This window comes from Ammodytes marinus (assembly GCF_949987685.1).
Source record: "Ammodytes marinus genome assembly, chromosome: 23".
Classification (NCBI taxonomy): domain Eukaryota; kingdom Metazoa; phylum Chordata; class Actinopteri; order Uranoscopiformes; family Ammodytidae; genus Ammodytes; species Ammodytes marinus.
The window spans coordinates 15,070,685-15,091,790 of NC_137227.1; the positions used below are offsets into that span (position 1 = coordinate 15,070,685).

The following is a 21,106-nucleotide window of genomic DNA, read 5'->3' on the forward strand; positions in this document are numbered from 1 at the left end:
TGTATGGGATAATTTAATAACTTAAATGATGTTAGATTGACGGCAGGAAGGCTAATCTAGAAAATATAGGAGGGACAGAGAGGAGATGAGGTGAAGAACAAAAGATGAGTGGAACGAATATTAATCAGGATCATAAAAAGATGAAAGAGCAGAAACCTCTGATCCCACAAGTTCCTTATTCATGACCACTCTTAGGATTTTCACAGAAAGTTTTGAGATGATCTCTTTGATGCTCCATACAGTGTAACATGAGCTGTTCAGCACCATAACGCTCAATATGTATGTGTGCCACCTATAATTTATCATTCACTTCTTCAAAAGCAGATGAATCAAACTCAAAAGCAAACATTTCTAGGAAGACCTCTCAAAGTGCAAAATAAAAATCCAGTATTCTAGTATATCCTAGACATTTGGGGAAAATATAAGTATAACTTTGGGGAACAGTTTGTTAGAGGGACTTTCAAAAGGTGGCAAGTGATTAATACCTTTATGAAATGTGGCATTGAAAGTGTTTTTGTTAGTAGACGAGCAGCGAACTTCCTGAACCTACTCCATACTTAGTTTTTTATTAATATATAGAACTTCTAACATTGAGACATTATAAATAAACATTCGATTTGTCAGTCTATTTTACAGATGATTAAAGTCACTGTGTTTCTCCTCCAGTGAGCTGGACTACCATGATGCTGCCTCAGTCAACACCCGCTGCCAGGGAATCTGTGACCAGTGGGACAACCTGGGCACCCTTACCCAGAAGAGGAGGGACGCACTGGAGGTTTGTAACTAGCAGAACAAAAAAACAACATTATGACTGTATGGTATTTAAGGTTAAATAAAATGAATACAAATCATAGCATAAATAACTAAATGTATTTAGTTAAATGTTCGCTAATTCTCATAACCAACCAGTGCTTAAAAAAATGTATACAAAAATATTTTGTGTGTGTTTAGCGTGTGGAGAAGCTGTGGGAGACCATTGACCAGCTGTACCTGGAGTTTGCCAAGAGGGCGGCGCCATTCAACAACTGGATGGACGGAGCCATGGAGGATCTGCAGGACATGTTCATCGTCCACAGCATTGAGGAGATCCAGGTTTGTTCTGTTAGGGACCCAATGGCTGGGTATAGCGAGACTAAATTATATTCTAGAAAATAGATTTTTTTTTCGATAAAGATGTGTTTACTCACTAGTTTTTTAGATTTTTTAGCTCTAGCGCCACATAAGGTAATTCTGTTGGCGTTTACACATACAAAACACAACACCAAAAAATAATCCCTTTTCTCTTTAACTGATAGTTTACCTGATTTAAATCAAAACTGTTTCTTGAAAAGCAAAAAATATATATTAAGGAACCGTGGTTCTCCGATTGAACCTAAATATCTGCACTGACAGGAGACCTTTAGGAGTCAGAAATATAAAGGATTAAAGGATATAATAAAATGTCAGTATTTCCCCCGGGCAATACTGTATATAGAGCCGATAGGTCATAGAGATGGGAAGCTCTGGCATGTGACATTCCAGAGTCCAACTTGGGAAGTACTCTCTGTTCAGCTACACATGAACTATTTTGGCTTTTTTTCTGTCCAAAAGGAAGATATTTTCAAGTTCTAGGCAACAAAAAATAAATTCTATACAATGTGAATTGCTGGAAAATTAAGTTTCTAAGGAATGTTTCCATGTTAAACACTGATCTTAGATAGTCAAACTTGCTGTGATTAAAAAAGAAAAAGAAAATGTCTTACTTGAATTTGTTTGTTGCCCCCCTTTTTTGTACATATATACATTATGATCACCGATTCAAAGTGTGAACATAAAACAAAGGATAAGCAATGCAATAAGTAAATAAATAAATATATAAGAATATACATAAAATAAAATAAAGACAGAGAAAAGACAAAAAATAAATGAATTGCTGTGATCTTAACCCTCGTCCACTTTCCTTTCAGAGCTTGATCACCGCTCACGACCAGTTCAAGGCCACTCTGCCTGAGGCCGACAAGGAGCGCATGGCCACCATGGGCATCCACAACGAGATCCTGAAGATCGCCCAGACCTACGGCATCAAGCTTTCCGGCATCAACCCCTACACCAACCTCTCCCCCCAGGACATCAGCACTAAGTGGGATACTGTGAGTCCAAATAGAACTGATTTATTATCATTATTAATATAGGTCCAATAGTATCCAATCGCCTTCTGCATCTGCTTTTATTTCTGTTTTTTGTGAGTTGACGTAAACAGGAAATGTCAACCTAACTCCTGCGCCCTGCATTTGGTCATCTGGCTAATAATAAGTGCAGCACATACATAGCGACAGGTCAGGAATAGTACAGTACATTTAGGTTGGAGCGCGACACTAAATACTGCTGGCTGCAAATTCTCAGGGCAAATCAAAATAACTACAGAACACAATCTGTCGCTCAGATGTGCGTCAAGAAATAGTTTTGTTCCCGTGGTAATCATAAAGTTACTAGTTAAATTAAACAAGCTGGACTGGAACAACTATATATACATTGCATGCATCAATAAAGTGGCTATGAGGAACTTTCAGTTTGTGTTAATTCTAGGAGCCCCTTTAGACAAAAGAGGTTGTGTTTTTACCACACCAGTTGTTGTTCCTGTTTTAACCTGGACAAAGTGATTCTGAAATACTATATAAAAATAGCATTGATTTAGTTTGCTGTTAAATGTAATGTATGATCATCAGAGAACAAATTAGACTGTTTCAGAAAAGTAAAAAGTTCCTCGTAGCTACTTTAAATTTACATGGCTTCCAATGTCCATACAATGTCCTTTCAGTGACTTTAGATAACTATCCATAAACTGTAAACGGTGGCCAAAGTATGGAGAGTGCTTCAGTGAAGAAGAAGCTCTTATAACGCTCTTGGGTTTAATCTGTCCCCTGCAGGTGAAGCACCTTGTTCCCCTCAGAGACCAAATGCTCCAGGAGGAGGTGGCCAGACAGCAGGCCAACGAGAGGCTGAGGCGCCAGTTCGCTGCCCAGGCCAACATCATCGGACCCTGGATTCAAACCAAGATGGAGGTACAGTGTTATTGTAATGCAACACTTCACTGTGGAGGTAGAAAAAAAGAATCACCAAAAAAACAAATAAAGGCGTTTATTTACACTAGGATTTTTTTTATTTTGGACATTCAAACATTATTCCTATAAAACAAACAATTTAACAATGCATTACAATAAAATATAAACAGTACTGAGAATGTGTAAAAAATAAGCTCCCTTTTGAAATCACAATTGTCAGTCCATTTAAAGTTATTTAGTTGTCATACTATTTCCAGAAACACCTATTATTCAAGAGCCAACACACACACAGTCACAGACTCCATATCAAGATGCGATATTTAAATATCATCCTTCCTTCCGACCTGTGTAAATGTGCAGGAGATCGGCCATGTGTCTGTGGACATCGCAGGCTCTCTGGAGGAACAGATGAACAGTCTGAAGCAATACGAACAAAACATCATCAACTACAAATCCAACATCGACAAGCTGGAGGGCGACCACCAGCTCAGCCAGGAGTCCCTCATCTTCGACAACAAGCACACCAACTACAACATGGAGGTAAGGTGGAGTTTACTGCTGCAATGGTGATAGGCTGACTTTTTACCAAGTTCCTTTGCTTAAAGGTGCACTATGCAGTTTCAGGGGAGGGGGATTTGTTTACATTTTCAGTGGCTGCAGTTAGTTTAAAGAACCGATTTTTTTGAAACTACATGTAATTCTTAGTATTGGATAATTCTATCATAAATAAAATGAATAAATATTTTTTGGAAGTAGATTAGACTAGAATATGTCGCTAAACAAAACTGTGGGCCCTGCCACTGTAAACAACAACAGTAAAACAGTAACTTTACAGGAAACTTTCTAACTTAAAAAGTGTTCAAGGGATCCAATTTTCCTATGATGACATTAGTTGAGTTCACATGAGAATAGAACAGTTTCACTTCTCTGACACACCCAAAGTTACATAGTGCACCTTTAAATGTATATTTTCCCTGTTTGTGTTCCTGCAGCACGTGCGTGTGGGCTGGGAGCAGCTGCTCACCACCATCGCCAGAACCATCAACGAGGTGGAGAACCAGATCCTGACCCGCGACGCCAAGGGCATCAGCCAGGAGCAGCTCAACGAGTTCAGAGCCTCCTTCAACCACTTCGACAGGGTGAGCCCTTCACTGACATAGGAAATCAATCTCTTGCTGTAAATATGGTTGCTTTAGCTAATGTCTAAAATTCCATAGAGTATAAAATACTCCAGGATAGTTTTCATATTTTAATTATTAAAAATCAAAATTTCGCAAATATTAATGTTATGTGTCCGTCAAAAGTTTCAATATAAAAATGTAATATCACAAGATTTCAGTTAGCTCAATATTTTAGCACCAGCAAGATATAAAACATAGGTGTTATTCTAGGAGCTGCACCATCTAAAGTTTTTGTTCCAATAATAACACAACCATGTTTTTCCTTTGCAGAAGAGAAACGGCAAGATGGATCCAGACGACTTCCGTGCCTGCCTCATCTCCATGGGTTACGATCTGGTAAGTGCAACATTCATAGTCAAACTTGACTTCACTAAGTTTGATTTTGTTCAAGAAATAATTAAAAAAACTCTGTGTACAATGATTTGAGCGGATTTTAAAGTAGCAAGAATCAAACATTTAGCTGGATTTTCAAATACCAGGTCATTTAACCTATGTATTAACTGCTGTTAAACTAATCCATTGTTTTTCCTCCGACAGGGTGAGGTTGAGTTTGCTCGCATCATGACCCTGGTTGACTCCAACAACACAGGCGTGGTGACCTTCCAGGCCTTCATCGACTTCATGACTCGCGAAACCGCCGAGACCGACACTGCAGAACAGGTCATGGCCTCGTTCAAGATCCTGGCCTCAGACAAGGTGAGCACACCAATACAGCACAACATATCTAAGCTTACAACATTTACCACTGACATAAACTGTAGTTACAGTGTTACACCCCAGACAGGTATGAAACTTTAGCAACCAAACAGAAAACCTGAATTAAGCCCAAAGATAGCTGGCTCACTAGCTGCTTGGTACAGGCCCCTGGTTTCTTAGCACACGTAAACATCCTGATTATTTTAATCTGGAGTAATTATGGCTTGAGAATTAAATGGTTTAAAGTGGATTGAGCGATTCTGGGGAAAGCTTTATGTCTAAATAAGTGAATATCTACTTATGATCCGCTACCTTTCCATACCATAGTAGGCAACATGACCATTTACAGAGCATTAACACATTTTTTTTACACCACACAAACAGTTTAGACAGGTAGCGGATCGCAAGGAGATATTCTGATATCTATTTCGCTGCTTCCACCTTTTAAGTAGTAGACAAAATCAAATAATAAACACACAGATCTTAGCCAAGTATATTCTCTGCTATGAGACTTTACTTATCGCCTCTCCCTCTTCTCCAGAACTACATCACGGTTGAAGAGCTGCGCAGGGAGCTTCCTCCAGAGCAAGCCGAGTACTGCATCAGCCGCATGACCAGGTACATCGGAGCCGATAGCACCACCACCGGAGCCCTGGACTACATCTCCTTCTCCAGCGCCCTCTACGGGGAGAGCGACTTATAAACACAGCCGCTCACTCTTCAGCTCCTCTTCCCCCCGTCTCTCCTCTGTGGAGAGAGCCATTGAAACCCCTTTCACTGTCCTTCTATATTCTTTGTTCTTCTCATTTCTTCCTCTTTCAAATCTTAACTTTCTCTCCCTTTCTCCTCCTCCACCACCACCTTATCCCCCATCCTTCCTTTTCACGCCCAAAATACACTGCCCAGAGAGGGTGAGAGTAGAAGACGTTGCTCAAATCTTAGAAGATATGTTTGGAGCAGGCCAGTTTGTCCCTCATTTGTATCAAGAGTGCCTTAAAAACATATATAACACACCGGGTATTGCACTGAACTTATGCTAGAAGCATACATAAACATACCTGCCTTTAGGAGACGGTAAATAGGAGGGGGTAACGAGGGAGAGGAAGAAATCGTGAGTTATTTTGAGCAACGCCTCCTGCTCTCTCCCTCTCTCTCAGATGACATATTTTTTTTGTAGAAGGGTAATTAAAGAAGAAATGTGATAAAAAAAAAAGATGTTGGTCAGTTGGCTTGGTTGGTTGTGTATTTGTGCACATGCATGCTATGTTGAAGTTTAGAAAAACGCTGTCTTTGAGTCTATGACTCTTCCTTAATCATACAAAAACGCAAAGAAAGAAAGCCCGGTGCTACAATTGTTACAAAGCCAGTCAGTTTAAAAGAGAGAGTACAGCACTGTGAAACCTAGTAACCTGAAGATCTTAAAGCCTTAAGCTCAGGAACAAATGGAGGGCGAATGGGAGCACGTAAACTCTGAAGCATTGAATATAAAGATGAAGACGGCAGACAGGCAGGGAGGGCAACTCAGAGCAAAGCACTGTGGGTAAATAGACAAAGAAATGGCCACGGCTGGACTTAAGAACGGAGACAGAAAGACAAACTGTTGAGGCCAGAGAGAACGATCCCACACACCTCTCTCCTCTCTGTCCAGATTCCTCTAAATTCAGGAATTTTGTTTCAATTCAATTAACATGTCTGAACGTATAAATGTGACTGTGTAACGTCGCAAAGGAGGAAGGACATGGGCCGAGAGAGGTGTTGAAGCAGTGAGAGAGAGAGGGCAGGGCATCAGGAAAGTTATGGACAAAAATGAAAACGAATCGAATAACTGTATGTGGGACCATAGCAGGCCTATGTCAGTGAGGGAGCCAATAAATAGGGTTCTGGTCCCATCGACAGGCCGGCCATGATCAGCAGTGCAATGTCGAATCCTGCCTTTGTGTGAAGATGATGAAATTGGATTCTCATATGTGCCCCATTCTCCTCCTCAAATCATTCTGTCAATCACAGAAACTCACTTTCACACAGTTAAATATTAAAAACCACAACTTGGAATAAAAAAGGAAAATTATATTACTAAACAGCAGTTGTGTTGTTTTTTTTTATTAACCGAGTATTATAAAAAATAACCTTTTTTTTTCAAGTATACAAATAGGAATAATGGATATGTTGAATATGTGTCCTTGATTTCCTTCTGCCTTTTCCCGCAAAAAAAACACCTGATTTTTAACTTTAACATGAGCAACACACAAAAAAAGATGCAAAGATAACTATATTTGGTCCAATGCTGATCAACAACATCTTTGGTTTCAACTTAAAAGGCACAGTCCACACACTGTCTGACCTTAGCCCTCTGTGGTCTCTGGTTGGTTGTCCGGGTCGTGGCAGAGATGCGAGGGGAAGCTCAGGCCTCTGTCGTGGGCGTAGCGTCTCCAGCGCTCCTCGTCCCCGCGGTGCGTCAGATACACACAGCCCATCCGCTGCTCAAACTCCCTCAGGTCGCACCACAGTTGGAAGTCCTGCAAGAAGAAAACCTATCCGTCAATTTAAAATAATATAATATGGGTCCCAAATGTGTCTAGAGACTACGAGCCCCATGAATCTAACCAACTGGATGCCTTATTTCTTTACACAACTTTATGATGCTGTTAAAAATAAGATAGTATAAAGTACATTTGGAAATTAAATGTTATCAATCAGTATGTAGTAACGACTCTAAAATTGCAGAAAACTGGATTACAAACATGTCATGGTTAGATAAAAATAAAATCTTCTAAGCATTATACACTTACATCTTTACGCTTGTATTTATCAATGCAGACAGATCATAGCGGATAGTAGCTTGTGATAAAAGGACACACTGATCGACTCTGAATAAATAAATAAGCGTTACTGTATCTGACCTGCAGCCAGACGTGTCCCAGAGCTTTGCCCACGCTGAACCTGCGTCTGACCGACACCTGCAGCAGGTTGTTGATGAGGCTCACAGCTGGACAGAGAAACACATTCACTTTAGTTTTACCAGCGGTCCAATGGAGACACCCAGTGGCCAACAGGAGAAATCTGTTTGGCCCTTGTTAAGCCAAATCCACAAAGTCCTTCTTACTATGAAATTTGGGGAGTTAGTTGCATGACAGTAAGCATCTGATAAGAGTCATATTAACTAAGTTCTATAATATTTATGGTAATTTATTTTCCATCAGATTTTTGTAAAAGCTTATTAAGTCACAATTTTAATATCATATATTGATTTTTTTACTATTTTAGACCAGGTTTTCCGGGGGCTTTATAAAAAAATCACGTAGTTTCAACAGCTTGAATCAACAACAACAGAAAAGAAAAGCTCCCGCTCACCCTCCAGTGAGATGGAGGTCCATGGTTGCCGTGGATACATGAATGCTGCATTGGTGATCTGCTGTTTGATGTCCTCGTCCTCGTTGAAGGGGAAGGTCCCGCTCAGACTGACGTACATGATGACGCCCACAGACCACATGTCCAGGGAGCGGTTATACCCGCTGCTGCTGATCACCTCCGGGGCAAGGTAGGCCGGGGTGCCCACAACAGAGCGCCGGAAAGACTTCTCACCAATGATGCGGGCAAAGCCAAAGTCGCATAGCTTAACCTATGACACACACACACATAAAAAAGGGTTGATTCAAAGGCAGTTTGTCCTGAAATGGTCGTGTAAAAATAATGACAAAATTCCCACCTGAGGGAAAGGGTCAGCGGAGGCCAGGAGCACGTTCTCCGGTTTGAGGTCACAGTGAGCGATGTGTTTGAAATGCAGATACCTCAGAGCCTCGAGGATCTGCCCCACACACACACACACACACACACACACACACACACACACACACACACACACACACACACACACACACACACACACACACACACACACACACACACACACACACACACACACACACACACACACACACACACACACACACACACACACACACACACACACACACACACACACACAAATAAATAATTAGTTATAGTACAATATTTTAAAGCTTTATTAATCCAGAAGGTCACACAAAAACATTGCTATCTTCATGGTTAATGTGGTCCCCAGGCTGATGGATGGCCTAAAAGAGTCTGCACAAATTATGGATTAATTTAAGTCTGAAAAAAACTAAACAATCTCATATGTCCCTGTCAGATTTATGTGGTGGTAACCCGCGGTGGGCTCCTTCCCACTATGTTGGAAACCACTGTCAAAAAAAGACAAACATAGAATTTGCACAATGTAAAGAATTCCAGAGTACGTAAGATGGGAGAGACCTGTGTGACCAGGAAGCGAGTGCTGCGTTCTGGGAGTCGGCCTCTCTCACTGGACATAATCATCTCCAGCATGTCTCCATGGAGCTTCTCCATGACGACAAAGACGTACTCCACTGTCTCAAACATCCCCTCCGTCAGAACAACACCCAGATGGGACAGACTCTGGCCAGCACACACACAAACACATCTACTACTTATTTTTTATATTGCTTAACAAAACTTTTGCACGTTATAGTTTTTTTCCTTTTTCTCTTAGTATTTCATTGATATGCACCAAGTTACAGAGGCGAACTCCTTATGTGTGACAACCTGTTTGTCAGTAAATTAACCTGATGCTGATACCTGTAAGATTGACACTTCATTCCTCAGCTGTCGCTCCTGTTTGTTGGGGAAGCGAGTCTTGTCGATGACTTTGATGGCAACCGGCCGACCTGACTTCCTATGAGTACCTGAGGAGTGAAAAGAAAATTGCCTTGTATAACTACTAAAAGCGTTTGAGTAAGATTAACAATCCCCTTCACTCGAAGATGAAATGTTTACAACTAAACACAATTTTCCTGGAAAGTTTCTTTAAGAGGAACTTTGCAATAAGCACCAAATTAGAGACAGTGTGTTCAATAAGCAAAGTAACCCTAGTAGAGTCAGCAACTCAATATATATCAAGGATTAAGTTCTTGGTGATAAATCAACAATGAGTATGAGCTCACCTTTGTAAACCACGCCAAACTGCCCTGAGCCCAGCACCTCATCTGTGAAGATCTGATACACAGAGCTGATGTCCTGAAACACACAAACATGAACAGTGTACCACACAAAGACGTAGAACTAAATTAATCAGTATGGAGTTGATCCTTACCACACTGTCTCTGTACGAGTCTTTATCTGTAATCAGAGCAGGATAAATTAATTCATATTTATATATAATAGGCAGTTAGTCTAAAATGTTTCACAATATTCTTTGATTATCCTTGTTTGGAGGAAGTCTGACTTATTAGAAATAATAATTATTAGACCTTTTATTATGTTATATATGATGAAAATCTAAATTTATTTGGATTGATTTAGATTCATGTAATAAGTTATTTATAGCCAAACACCTCAATATAAGTCAGTCCTGATTACATCAAACAGTTTCTCACAAAAATCTCATATATAAATAAAGGTGAAATAAAAAATAAAAATAGTTTTGGTTGTTTTTGTCAATCTCACCCTGGTTCCGCTCTGCTCGCCCTCCACTGCTCTGAACAGGCATCAGGGCCTGGCGTATGGCGCTGGCCCACGCCGGCCCGTCATCCCCGGCAACCACGCAGTACACCAGCGATGATGTCACCACCTCCAGGGAGTGGCCGCCGTTACCGGGCAACGGGGGCACGGAGAGCTGGGAGGGGCCTCGCACCTGCAGCACCTCAGACAGAGTAATCTCCTGTAGATTTAGATATAAAAGACAATGTTTATATATATTAAAAACATATATATATATATGTATATATATATATATATATATATATATATATATATATATATATATATATATATATATATAAAAATTAAAATAAAAACTTGGTAAAAAAATATACAATATATTCTTAGCTTTCTTTGTTTATATTCTCACCCCACGTCTTTGCAAACAATCATTGTTATTGTTGACTACTCGTGAATTGTAAACATTGTGTTGTGATGAATCAAACTAAATAGAAGCACAAGAACATCAGCATGTGTTAGAGGGTCATGAGACACACCTTGTAGTACTTGGTGCTGCTCTCGTTCTGGTACAGAGTGATGCACTTCCAGTCCAAGATCCAGTAATGACGTTTCCTCTTGAGGGAAAATACACAGAAATAATTAATAATTTATGTTTAAAAAGAAAAATTCAGCCGGTGAACATTTTCTTCCTCTTCACATTTATTTCACTTCCCAAAGGTGTAAAGAACAAGAATAGAGGTCGGGTTAAAAAATAGTTAAGTGACTACTTAACGGTGTGTGCTTGTGTGTGTGTGTGTGTGTGTGTGTGTGTGTGTGTGTGTGTGTGTGTGTGTGTGTGTGTCTCACCAGTGTATCAGTGTTGGTGTGGTGCAGCAGCCAGCCCTCTCTCAGGACTCCAGCGGCTCTCCTCTTAGTGTGATGCACCGACTGGACCAGCCTCATCAGAGGAATGTAGCTGCTGAAAACCGGACTGAGGAAAGACAATAGGACAAGAAAAAGATAAAAAACAGGCAGATTTGGGGGGGGGGGGGGGGGGGGTTCTTTACATTGAATTCCATTCATTTCCTGTAGGGGTAGGGTAGGGTTGCTATCTCCCACAAGGAAAGTCTGACGCACATGAAACTTACTAGAATCAGTCCTACAACTATACCCACCAAAGATTCTGGGATTAAGAGAAATATTTTTTAATTAATTTAGTTGAGGGTTAGAGGGTTAGGTTAGGTCACTTTTGAAGGTATCTTCCAAATGCCTCTGGTTGGCACTAGGGCCCCAAAGCTTACCATATAGATACATTCAGTGAATGATAGTAAAAGATGAATTTGTGTGTTTTAGTATGTGTGTGGGTGGCAAATGGTTAGAGCTGCCGGTCAAACCTCTGACATCATCGCCTTTTTCAAAAGAGATGACGTTATGACGATAAATGAGTCAAACCCTCTCTGACCTCATTGGCTCTCGCGGCGTCTCCTCGTCCCTGGCCTCGGGCATCCAGTCTCCGTCAGTGGACATCTCGTCATCAGAGAGTTCTAATGTCGACGTGCTGGTGAGCTCTGAGACATCATCCCCCTCCTCCAGGTCTGCTGGGCAGCTGGGACCCACTGCTGGGGATTCTTAAGACAAATTGTATGAAAAAGTTTTATGTTTATACAAATTTCAGGGAATTGGTTAATTGTTAGAGCTTTGAAAAATGCCAGAGTAAAGTCTGGGAATTGTACAATTCGTAGGACATTATAATGATAATAATATTATTATCCAGATATAAAAATGTTGAGAAATCATTTAAATTGTGTTTCAAGTTGCCGAAATCCAGCAATGTACATGCAAAGTATTAAAAAGAAATAAAAAACCTCAAGCGTTTGTATGTTTGTAGGAATTTCTCAATCTATCCAAGAGATGTTTTACATGATAAATGAAAATGGTGGCCTGCTATCAGTATCAGTTATCGTATGTGGTAAGCTCATTCTGAATCTCATTAAGCTTTGATGCCATATCCCAGAATCATCACCAGTGCTTGGACGAACGTGATATTTCTGGGAATCTAAAACGAGTCCTGAATCTATCAAACACTCTTGAGATGGAGGGTGAATCACGCTCCCCATCATCACAGGGTTATGGGAACATTAGAAGGGGGTTGGGTTGGGTGTGTGTGTGTGTGAGTGTGTGTGTGTGTGTGTGTGTGTGTGAGTGAGTGTGAGTGTGTGTGTGTGGATCAAACAAAGATGATCTAACCACACGTTACGAGCCCAGAATACAAAATGTAAAGCCTGAGCCTCCAGGGGCTGCGGCCGCTCACCTTCCCCATTGACGCCTCTCCTCTCCCCGGGACAGTCTCTGGGGACTAGCAGCTCACAGCGCCGGTGGCAGTTAAACCTGCAGTCTGATGAAAGGAACATAGAGAGAGAGAGGGCAGGTTGAAACACATAGAGGAAAAAAATTGCTCTTCAACCTCACAAGGGCGACTTTTATACATGATAAAAAAAAAGTATTTTAAAAAGTGATTTCAATATGATCAAAATGAAAGGAAGTGGCTGTGAGACTGCTTCAAAAAAAATCCAATACTCTTGTCTTTGTACAACGCTTCTGTTAATAATTAAATATACATTTGTCAGTGGATGTGATGAAATGTGAAATTCCTAGTAAAAAAGATAATTACAAAAGAATAAAACTGATTTGCAGTGATTTTTCATTTCTGTCTAAGCTATGAGACACAAGCTCCTTGCTAACACAGCTGATCTGACTTGAGCCTCTTTGGGCCAAGTTATTGTTTCTGAACCTGTAAGCCACAAAAGGCTCATTAATGTCAGGCTGCAGGAGGAGCACAGCATCTAAAAATGGCCACCGTGGAGGAATATATATTAATATAGGACATGACTCAGCACATCATAAAAACTGTTTTAAACAGAGGGACAGCTACCAAAACCTTTTTCTGTTCAATAGCTGAAGATTGCCATATTTGCCATATTTGATGGTGAACGTTCATCTCAAACCTTGTACCTCAAGTAGCAATTTGATAACACAACAAATGTTTTGAGGACAATGTTTATATCTGAGGATATTGAATTGCTTTTTGCTTTCTTGCGGAGACTCTTCCCGAGATTTAATTTTTTTTGTTACCTTGGGCAAAGCTAGGCTAGTGGTTTCTCCCCTCTTTTCAGTTATATGTGAAGCTAAACTAATCTAACTGGCTGCTGGTGCTAGCTATCAATCTTCTCACCTAACTCACAGTCACAAAGCAAAGATGATCATTCTCCAAAGCGACAAAACCACAATGCAGATTTATACACAACAACAATATATCTTTCACATGGAAAGAGAAAAGAGTGTGTGCTAGAGAGGTCAGTAACCCGTGGTGGGCTTAAAGGGAAACCTCACCATGTCACTAAAACTGAATTATGATAACAAATTTAATTTAAATAAATCACAGGCTAAATCTCAATTTGATTAACCCTCACCTGAGCACTGCAGCCCCTGTCTGAAGAGGCCTCTGAGCAGCCGGTGGCAGTGCTGGCAGACGGTTGGTTTGGTGTAGCTGTGGATGCTGAAGGTGTGAGGGACCTGCGCCGCGCTCCTCCCGCTGCTGCTGCTCCCGATGCCCAGCCAGACAGGGGGCTCAGCCCACGACGGAGGCCTCGACGAGGGCTTGAACATGCTGATCTGGGGAGGGGGGGAAAGGGGGTGGGGTGGGAGCGTCAGGGGTAGTTTGTATAAAAAAAAGTAAACAAGTATCCTTTTTTTTTTTTTTTATAAATTGTCACCGGTCTTTAACAATACAAGTTCTTGGTCACTTTTTTAAACTGTGTGTCTTGTGTTTTTTTGCTTTGTTTAAGCAGAGAGGGGAAAGGATGGGGTTTATTGTTGTTGTCAAAGGTATAGTACTTGTCTACTTTACAAAAAATGTGTTTGGTCTGTACGTGTTAACTTCTGTAAAACCACAAAAGTAAAAAAAAGAAAAAATAAAAAAAAATACGATACTAGCACTTCCTCACCTCTTCCAGGCTGCCTCCGGCCTGATTGGACAGAGAGTGTGTGCGTGGTCGTCGGGGAGGAAACAGGGACAGGCTGGTGCTGACCTGACGACGGGCTCGACTACAGTCGTTAGGCAACAGGAACGCACAACGTTTATGGAAGTCTAATCCACAACCTGAGAAGAATGACAAGAAGTTAAAAAACCATTCCAAAGCTTTAAATCTAAAGTGCTGAAAAAATGTGAATTGCTTTTGTGCTTTTCAAAAGGCTGTCAATGCTGGATAATGACACTACTGATGTCAACGATGAAGCTTTACCGTCACACTTCAACCCCTGTCGGACGAGGCCCCACAGCATCTCTCCACAGTGGTGGCAGAATGTGGGCGTCCGGTACGACTGGACCACCAGGGAGTGTGGACGGATCCTCATCTCAGTGACTGACGCTGATCCTGGGTCAGATTCAAATAAGAGAACACAGTTCAATTAGACCACTTTCTATAAGTGCAACTGCCAAATATCATTTTGTCGTAGCTTGACTTGAAACCTGTTCTCAGAATAGTTTTTTGACAGTATTTGACATTTTACGATATGCATTTCACCTGTCCTTTGCTGCATTTAAACATTTGGTTTACAAATCTCAGTTGTTTTGCATTCTTATTTCACGTTTGGTTTGTTTCAAGCAAAGCAGCTCCACTTTACCTTGTTTTGAACGTGTTGTACAAAAAGCACCACATGCATCTTACTGACACACAACTTGGCACATAGCTTGCAGTGTGTTTTAAAAGCTCTAACTTTGTATTAAATGTGATTGGTTGTGGGAGGTACAGAGTATTTGTGAGCATTAGTTGTTAGTTGATGTATTGACATTGTTAATGAAATTTCCAATATCCCTCCAAAATCACACTGATAGGTACTGTACAAGGGAATGTTCACATCCCCGGCTGCATGATGGTCTGGCTCTCAAACTGATGGTTCACAAATCTTTAATGAAAAAATGGCGATTTTTTAAATAATGTGTGTTTCAAACACACAGTGAACACAATGTGAACACACCGTAGAGCACTAAAGGAAAAAGAAAACAAAATATTACCATGTGTAACACTTCACTAAATGACAAGCTTAAATAAGACATTTTAACTTTAACAAATAAAATCGAATAAATGATATTTTAACCCTTTAAACAATATCCATGAAATGCCTAAATAGTAAACAATAAACAATTTTAGCTTTAGCTATGCATGTAACAATAAACCATACATAGTTTTATGATAGTAATACGATATGAAACGAAATACTGACATCCTTGTGCCCTTTACAGCCAGGTGCGCTAGACCGTTAAAAAATTTTCCTTTGCTTCTTGAAAGCGATTCGCAGTCAAACTTTTTACCGTGCGGTTCCGTTTCCGGTGGGGATCTTTCAAAGTAAAAGCACCCACGTGAGTAGCCTAAGCACAAAAAATATTTAAAAAATAAAAGCCTACGAATACTATGGGATTTGACCATGGGGTCATTAAAATCCGCCTCACAAAACGTTTAAATTTTGCGTTCTGATATTATTATCTTATATACTATCTATGGTTCTGACCTGCAATGATGACCTCGATGAGGTCTCCATCCTGCAGCTGGTCGTCGCCATGGAGACGCTGCAGCAGCTGCTCTGAGGCGGGCTCATGTCTGAACAGCAGAATCTTCTCTCCACTGCCCACCACACTGCATTCTGGAGCCTGAACACAGACACAGACACAGACACAGACACAGACACAGACACAGACACACACACAGACACACACACACACAGACACACACACACACAGACACACAGACACACAGACACACACACACACACACACACACACACACACACACACACACACACACACACACACACACACACACACACACACACACACACACACACACACACACACACACACACACACACACACACACACACAGACACAGACACAGACACAGACACACACAGGGGGAGACTTTATCCAAGAACCCAGACCCTGAGATCCAAGGGTGGATTACTGCATGGGCACACCGGGCACAGGCCCAGGGGCCCAAGGGCTCAGGGGGGCCCTAAGCCAGAAATACTGATAGTAACTTTTCATGTCACATAGTCAAAGAGCTCATTAATAACATGGTCCAAAAAGGAATAGCCTCAATATAAGGTTACTCATTAAAATGTAACAAGATCGAAATCATCATGGGCCCCTCTACTAGTAATAGAGAAATACAAAAGCAAGTTAAAACAATAGCATTAGTAGCTCTGTCAAAGGGGCTCCATGATTGGCCTTTAAGGCCCCCTCACACATAAAGAAATAAGCTTTATATGTGTGAATTCTAAATTGTTCATAAAAAGTAGCTATCCACCCTTTATCTGTTGAAATGGGCCCCTCCATCGTGTAACATGGGTCTGCAGACCAATCTACTGTACTGTTTTTACAGTTGCAGAGTAAAGAGTGCTGCCTGTTAAAGAAAAATCTGAAAAATAATGTTCCTTCTGTATCTCAGGATTTGATATAGCCTCTAAAATTTTCTCTCAAAGTGCACCAGATTGATGCATTTTACTTTAAAAAGGTAAAAGAAATTCCGGGGGGGCATGCCCCCGGACCAAACTTCTGATAATAATAATTTCTCTTGTTTGCAATAATCACCAAATAATACCACCTAATAAAAAAATACATTCTTTAGACCCTGCTGCCGGGAAATGAGAGAAAGAGAGAGGGGGGATATACAATTTGAAAGGTGTGCTGCTTAGAGTGAAGCGGACTGTGCGTGTGCGTGTGTGTGTGTGTGTGTGCCTGAAACAGGGAGGGAGAGCCTGTGGTTGGAAAGTTTGCTGTGCTCTAGCCGACCACACCACACCTCTGTGACTGGAGGCAGAATGCAGAGCAGACCAGCTGAGACCGAAACACCTACGACTCACTGACCTGTTTCAATTTTATTTTTTATAATTGTATTTTTTATTATTAACTTACTTTGTCTTCTACATTCCTGCGAGGTCAGTTACATTTTTAGATACATATTGTACAAAAAAACTACACTACACTACACTACAACCAAAAACCAAAGCTCTACATCAGTCAACGTTTTCTCAACAGCCACATTATCACAGAGAAACCCACACCATCCTCCTTCATACGTAACCTAGCTGTAGTTTGGTCTGGCTGTGTGAGACTGTACCGTGACCTTTCAATGTCCTGACTGTTCTGAGAGGCCCGTCAAAACGTCAACTGAATATTTTCCAAGTGGGACTGTGTTAAGGCGTTAGATGTGCAATGTAAGCAATCAGACTTGTTTTTAGCACTTTGTCGCTCACTTTGGCTCTGCTGCACATTTACACTGGAGCAGCTCTGCTGCACACTGTTGTTTTTTTTCTTTTTTCTTTTTCTTTACATATTCAATGTTACTTTTAAAACACATTGCCTAATTTGTTTAAAACCTCATTTCTGACACCTATCTGGTGCTGAGCAGTTTCACTGCATTTTGGAGATAAATCACCCAGCTCAGGCTTGTTAAAGGACACTACAGCACTGTATACTGTAAACCTTTTTTTCTTTCATTGGTCAAAAACTCAAAGCAGTAGAGGCCAAAACATCAAGTTTTTTCGTCTGGGCCAGGCTCCCAAGATTGTTGGATCCTATAATTATGATAATGCAACTCAAAAGCACCTTTCATCTTCCTTGCTTCTTAATTGCCACTTCTATCAAACCCCACACCTCACATTTACAATTTTAAAGTTCCTATAAAAGATTCCCCCAAAATTCTTGAGACAAAGCCTTCATAGTTTGTACATGACAAGTAAAAAATTGTGTGAAATGTCCCTTTAAGGCTTCCCAATCAACCAAGCATCACCCTCACTCACAGTGTTGATTACCTTGCGTTCTATGACCTCAGCAGCGAGCCTCTTAGCGTGGCGGTAGCTCAGATTGCCGGCGGAGACTCGGACCACCTCCCTGAACAGACCCAGCTGGAACTGGACCAGAGACGGGGCCGAGAGGCTGGTGGGACTGGAGGGGGGCGCTGAGGACATGGAGACAGACCCTGGGGCATCATGGGATTAGGTTTAGGGTTAACATAGTAAACAAAACAATATGAGACTTTAGTTTGACATTCCGCCCCTAAAAATGATCTCTGGTGTCTCTAAACAAAGCACAGCTTATTAGTTTACAGAATTTCCTTCTAGATCAATAAAGTATCTATCAATCTACTCACCTACATATCTATGAATTTTATTAGGTAGGTGCTAAGGGCTGTAACGGATGTAAACATTTGTACATTTGAATGGGGGTGAATGGGATCGCCACCATGATTCAGAGTGACACATTCAAAGTAGCTGTCACCTTCTTGACTATAAAAACAGACTTTTGGAGTACGTTTTTAATGCAGTTTTAAAGTTATAGGCAGAGTTAACATAAGCAAACATTAATATACAGTATCATGATGAGGAACTTATTGAACTAGCTAGAGTCATATTTCTTTGAATTTCCTGTCACCAAAATAAAAACCCTGAAATAGCATTTAGAGCTAGACACTTAAATGTACATAACCTTACTTTGTGATCCCGGTTAATTCAAGCTGGAATCTTTCACTTCAATGGCGCGATTGTGTCTCGAGAATACACCAGCTGATCATCAGTGTGTGACTGTGTGTTTCCAATTCTCAGCATTGAACTCTGGTGGGTCTGGTTTCCTTTTTGTGGGCTGACGATTGACACAGGAAGTTACAGAAAGAGAAATACAGAGACTAACCTATGTGAAGGCAGCGTACGGTTAACACCCCCGGCCCTAGCTGTGAACACACACACATACACACCCTTACAGCCATACACACTCACTTAGAAATGTTCAAAGTGTGTGATCCGGACAGCTTTTGACGCCCAGGAGATGTATCCAGATGTGGATGAAAATGAACAAGACAAACAGAATCTGTTTTGAAAAGTGGAGTTTGTTTTTATTTGAACCTTTGATAAAATACACATTAAGTTGGCCCCTTCACAATAAGATACTATTGTTTCATCAGCATTACAGGAGCTGAATCTAAGACTCCCCACACCTATACAAGAAGACCCTCATTGTAACCCACATTATTCACAATCCATGGATGCAATCATCCCCATAAATATTTGGACATCGGAGAAACAAAGAATTGATTTAATATTTGAAGCTTTGGATCAAAAACTGTAGCAGTTGTATTTATCTTTAAGCTCTTTTCATTGGGCGACACAGTGTATTAACTTTCATATATTTACCGAGTCTGAGATGCTCGAGAAATCCCAGAAGAACTAACCTAGGTGTGAAGTAGTGACTGTTTAATACAGTAAAGGACTGATTATTTAATTATGTGTGTTACAGTGTGTAGAGGAAACTACAAATTAGTGTCACACTAACTTTGTCACACAACTACTGTATATGGTGTTAAGATTGTGTAGTGAAATTGCCCATCAATCTAATGTGTGAAGTGACTTACAGTACACATTCATATAAAGGTCCTACACGGATAATTCTGTACATTATTTGCCGCGAACGACACTTAAAGCACTTTTCATTTCTGCTTCTGCAACACACTTGCTTTGATCCTTCGTTCCTTTCATACATTTATTTCCTCATTACAATCTGAAAACCTGCGCCTTCTCGCACATTCATCACAATCAGAAGCCGATGGAATAATTTGCACTTTTTTTCGAGACTCAGCATTGCGACTTTGTTGAAGGTGATTTCAAAAAAGTGTCGACGTCATGTTATTTAGGCATATGGCGACAGTGTGCATGCACTGTCGTTGACAAAATGCCATCGAGAAAAACCTGCGTCTTCGCATTTTTGGAATCGAATTCCGGGTTGTCAAGAATATTTTTTTTTCGTTTTTTGGCTTTCCTGCATTAGAATAATTTAAGAGTAAGGTTGAGACAGCTTACAAGAGAAAGTTAAAAAAAAAATGTCTTAGACAATCCGTTCACAGTTAAAGGAAGTGATGTCACAAGCTGCTGAGCCTGATTCCGACTTGACGTATTAAGACGTGTACATTCTGTGGAGTATCTCTTGGTATTTGTGTAGTTTTGGTGGCGTTTTAGCTCCTGGCTTGCAAACAGCACATCACAAAAAAATCAAGTGTAAACGCTGCCAGACGACATAACATTTAACATTCAAATATTTAGTTGTCAGTACCGTTGATAAAAAAGCTCGGACTCAAAAACAAGAACTCATCAGAATTTGTCTAGGACGGATCGTCAACAGCCAGATTTCAAGTGTTTGATTAAAAACTGACACAGTCCGCCCAGGTCAGCTTTAAAAACACAACATTTGTTTTGTACAAACTGATACATATTCAACAACAGCAAATAAGAGAAAAAACTAAATCAATTTCACAAGAGGAATCTCGTTGAAAGTAAACACATCGTAGCCTATACATTGCATCGGCTTTGAATAAACAATAAAGGTAGTTAGCCATATTTTTTTAACGAGGGCTGATTATGCCTTAAATATCCTGGATTTATGATTGTAAACAAATTAGTTTTAAATATCTTTTTCACAGCATTTTCCTTCAATGTCATTCAGTTCAATTACATTTTTTTCACAACAGAAGTGAGGAAATGTAAAGCTGAAATTCAAGATTATAGTGTCTCATTTAAGCTTCATGTTGTGCCACATACAGTAGATAGTGTAAGGGACGGTTTAAGATTTAAGATTTAGGACGGTTTATTTTCAAATGTACTTTCTGGACCCCT

General features: G+C 40.5%; 2 protein-coding genes across 2 annotated transcripts in view; one reads left to right on the forward strand and one right to left on the reverse strand.

Annotated features, from left to right (window-relative positions):
• The window catches only part of actn3b (actinin alpha 3b), a 34,713-nt gene extending 27,740 nt beyond the window's left edge, over window positions 1-6,973 (forward strand). The window contains exons 13-21 of the mRNA XM_080052062.1: window positions 667-775; window positions 952-1,092; window positions 1,947-2,129; window positions 2,907-3,041; window positions 3,402-3,581; window positions 4,034-4,180; window positions 4,493-4,558; window positions 4,760-4,918; window positions 5,460-6,973. Coding sequence (XP_079908188.1) covers window positions 667-775; window positions 952-1,092; window positions 1,947-2,129; window positions 2,907-3,041; window positions 3,402-3,581; window positions 4,034-4,180; window positions 4,493-4,558; window positions 4,760-4,918; window positions 5,460-5,621 — 1,282 coding nt within the window. The 3' untranslated portion in view covers window positions 5,622-6,973. The remainder of the gene's footprint in view (window positions 1-666; window positions 776-951; window positions 1,093-1,946; window positions 2,130-2,906; window positions 3,042-3,401; window positions 3,582-4,033; window positions 4,181-4,492; window positions 4,559-4,759; window positions 4,919-5,459) is intronic.
• Window positions 6,974-7,260: 287 nt separating this feature from the next.
• prkd4 (protein kinase D4) lies at window positions 7,261-14,818 on the reverse strand (the record flags this gene model as incomplete). The annotated part of the gene is given in 16 exon segments (XM_080052489.1): window positions 7,261-7,434; window positions 7,819-7,904; window positions 8,270-8,537; window positions 8,625-8,723; window positions 9,209-9,370; window positions 9,551-9,657; window positions 9,916-9,988; window positions 10,418-10,442; window positions 10,444-10,631; window positions 10,948-11,025; window positions 11,258-11,381; window positions 11,853-12,018; window positions 12,702-12,785; window positions 13,861-14,062; window positions 14,395-14,549; window positions 14,692-14,818. Coding segments are annotated over 16 exon segments (2,103 nt in total). The 5' UTR covers window positions 14,804-14,818.
• Window positions 14,819-21,106: the final 6,288 nt, after the last annotated feature.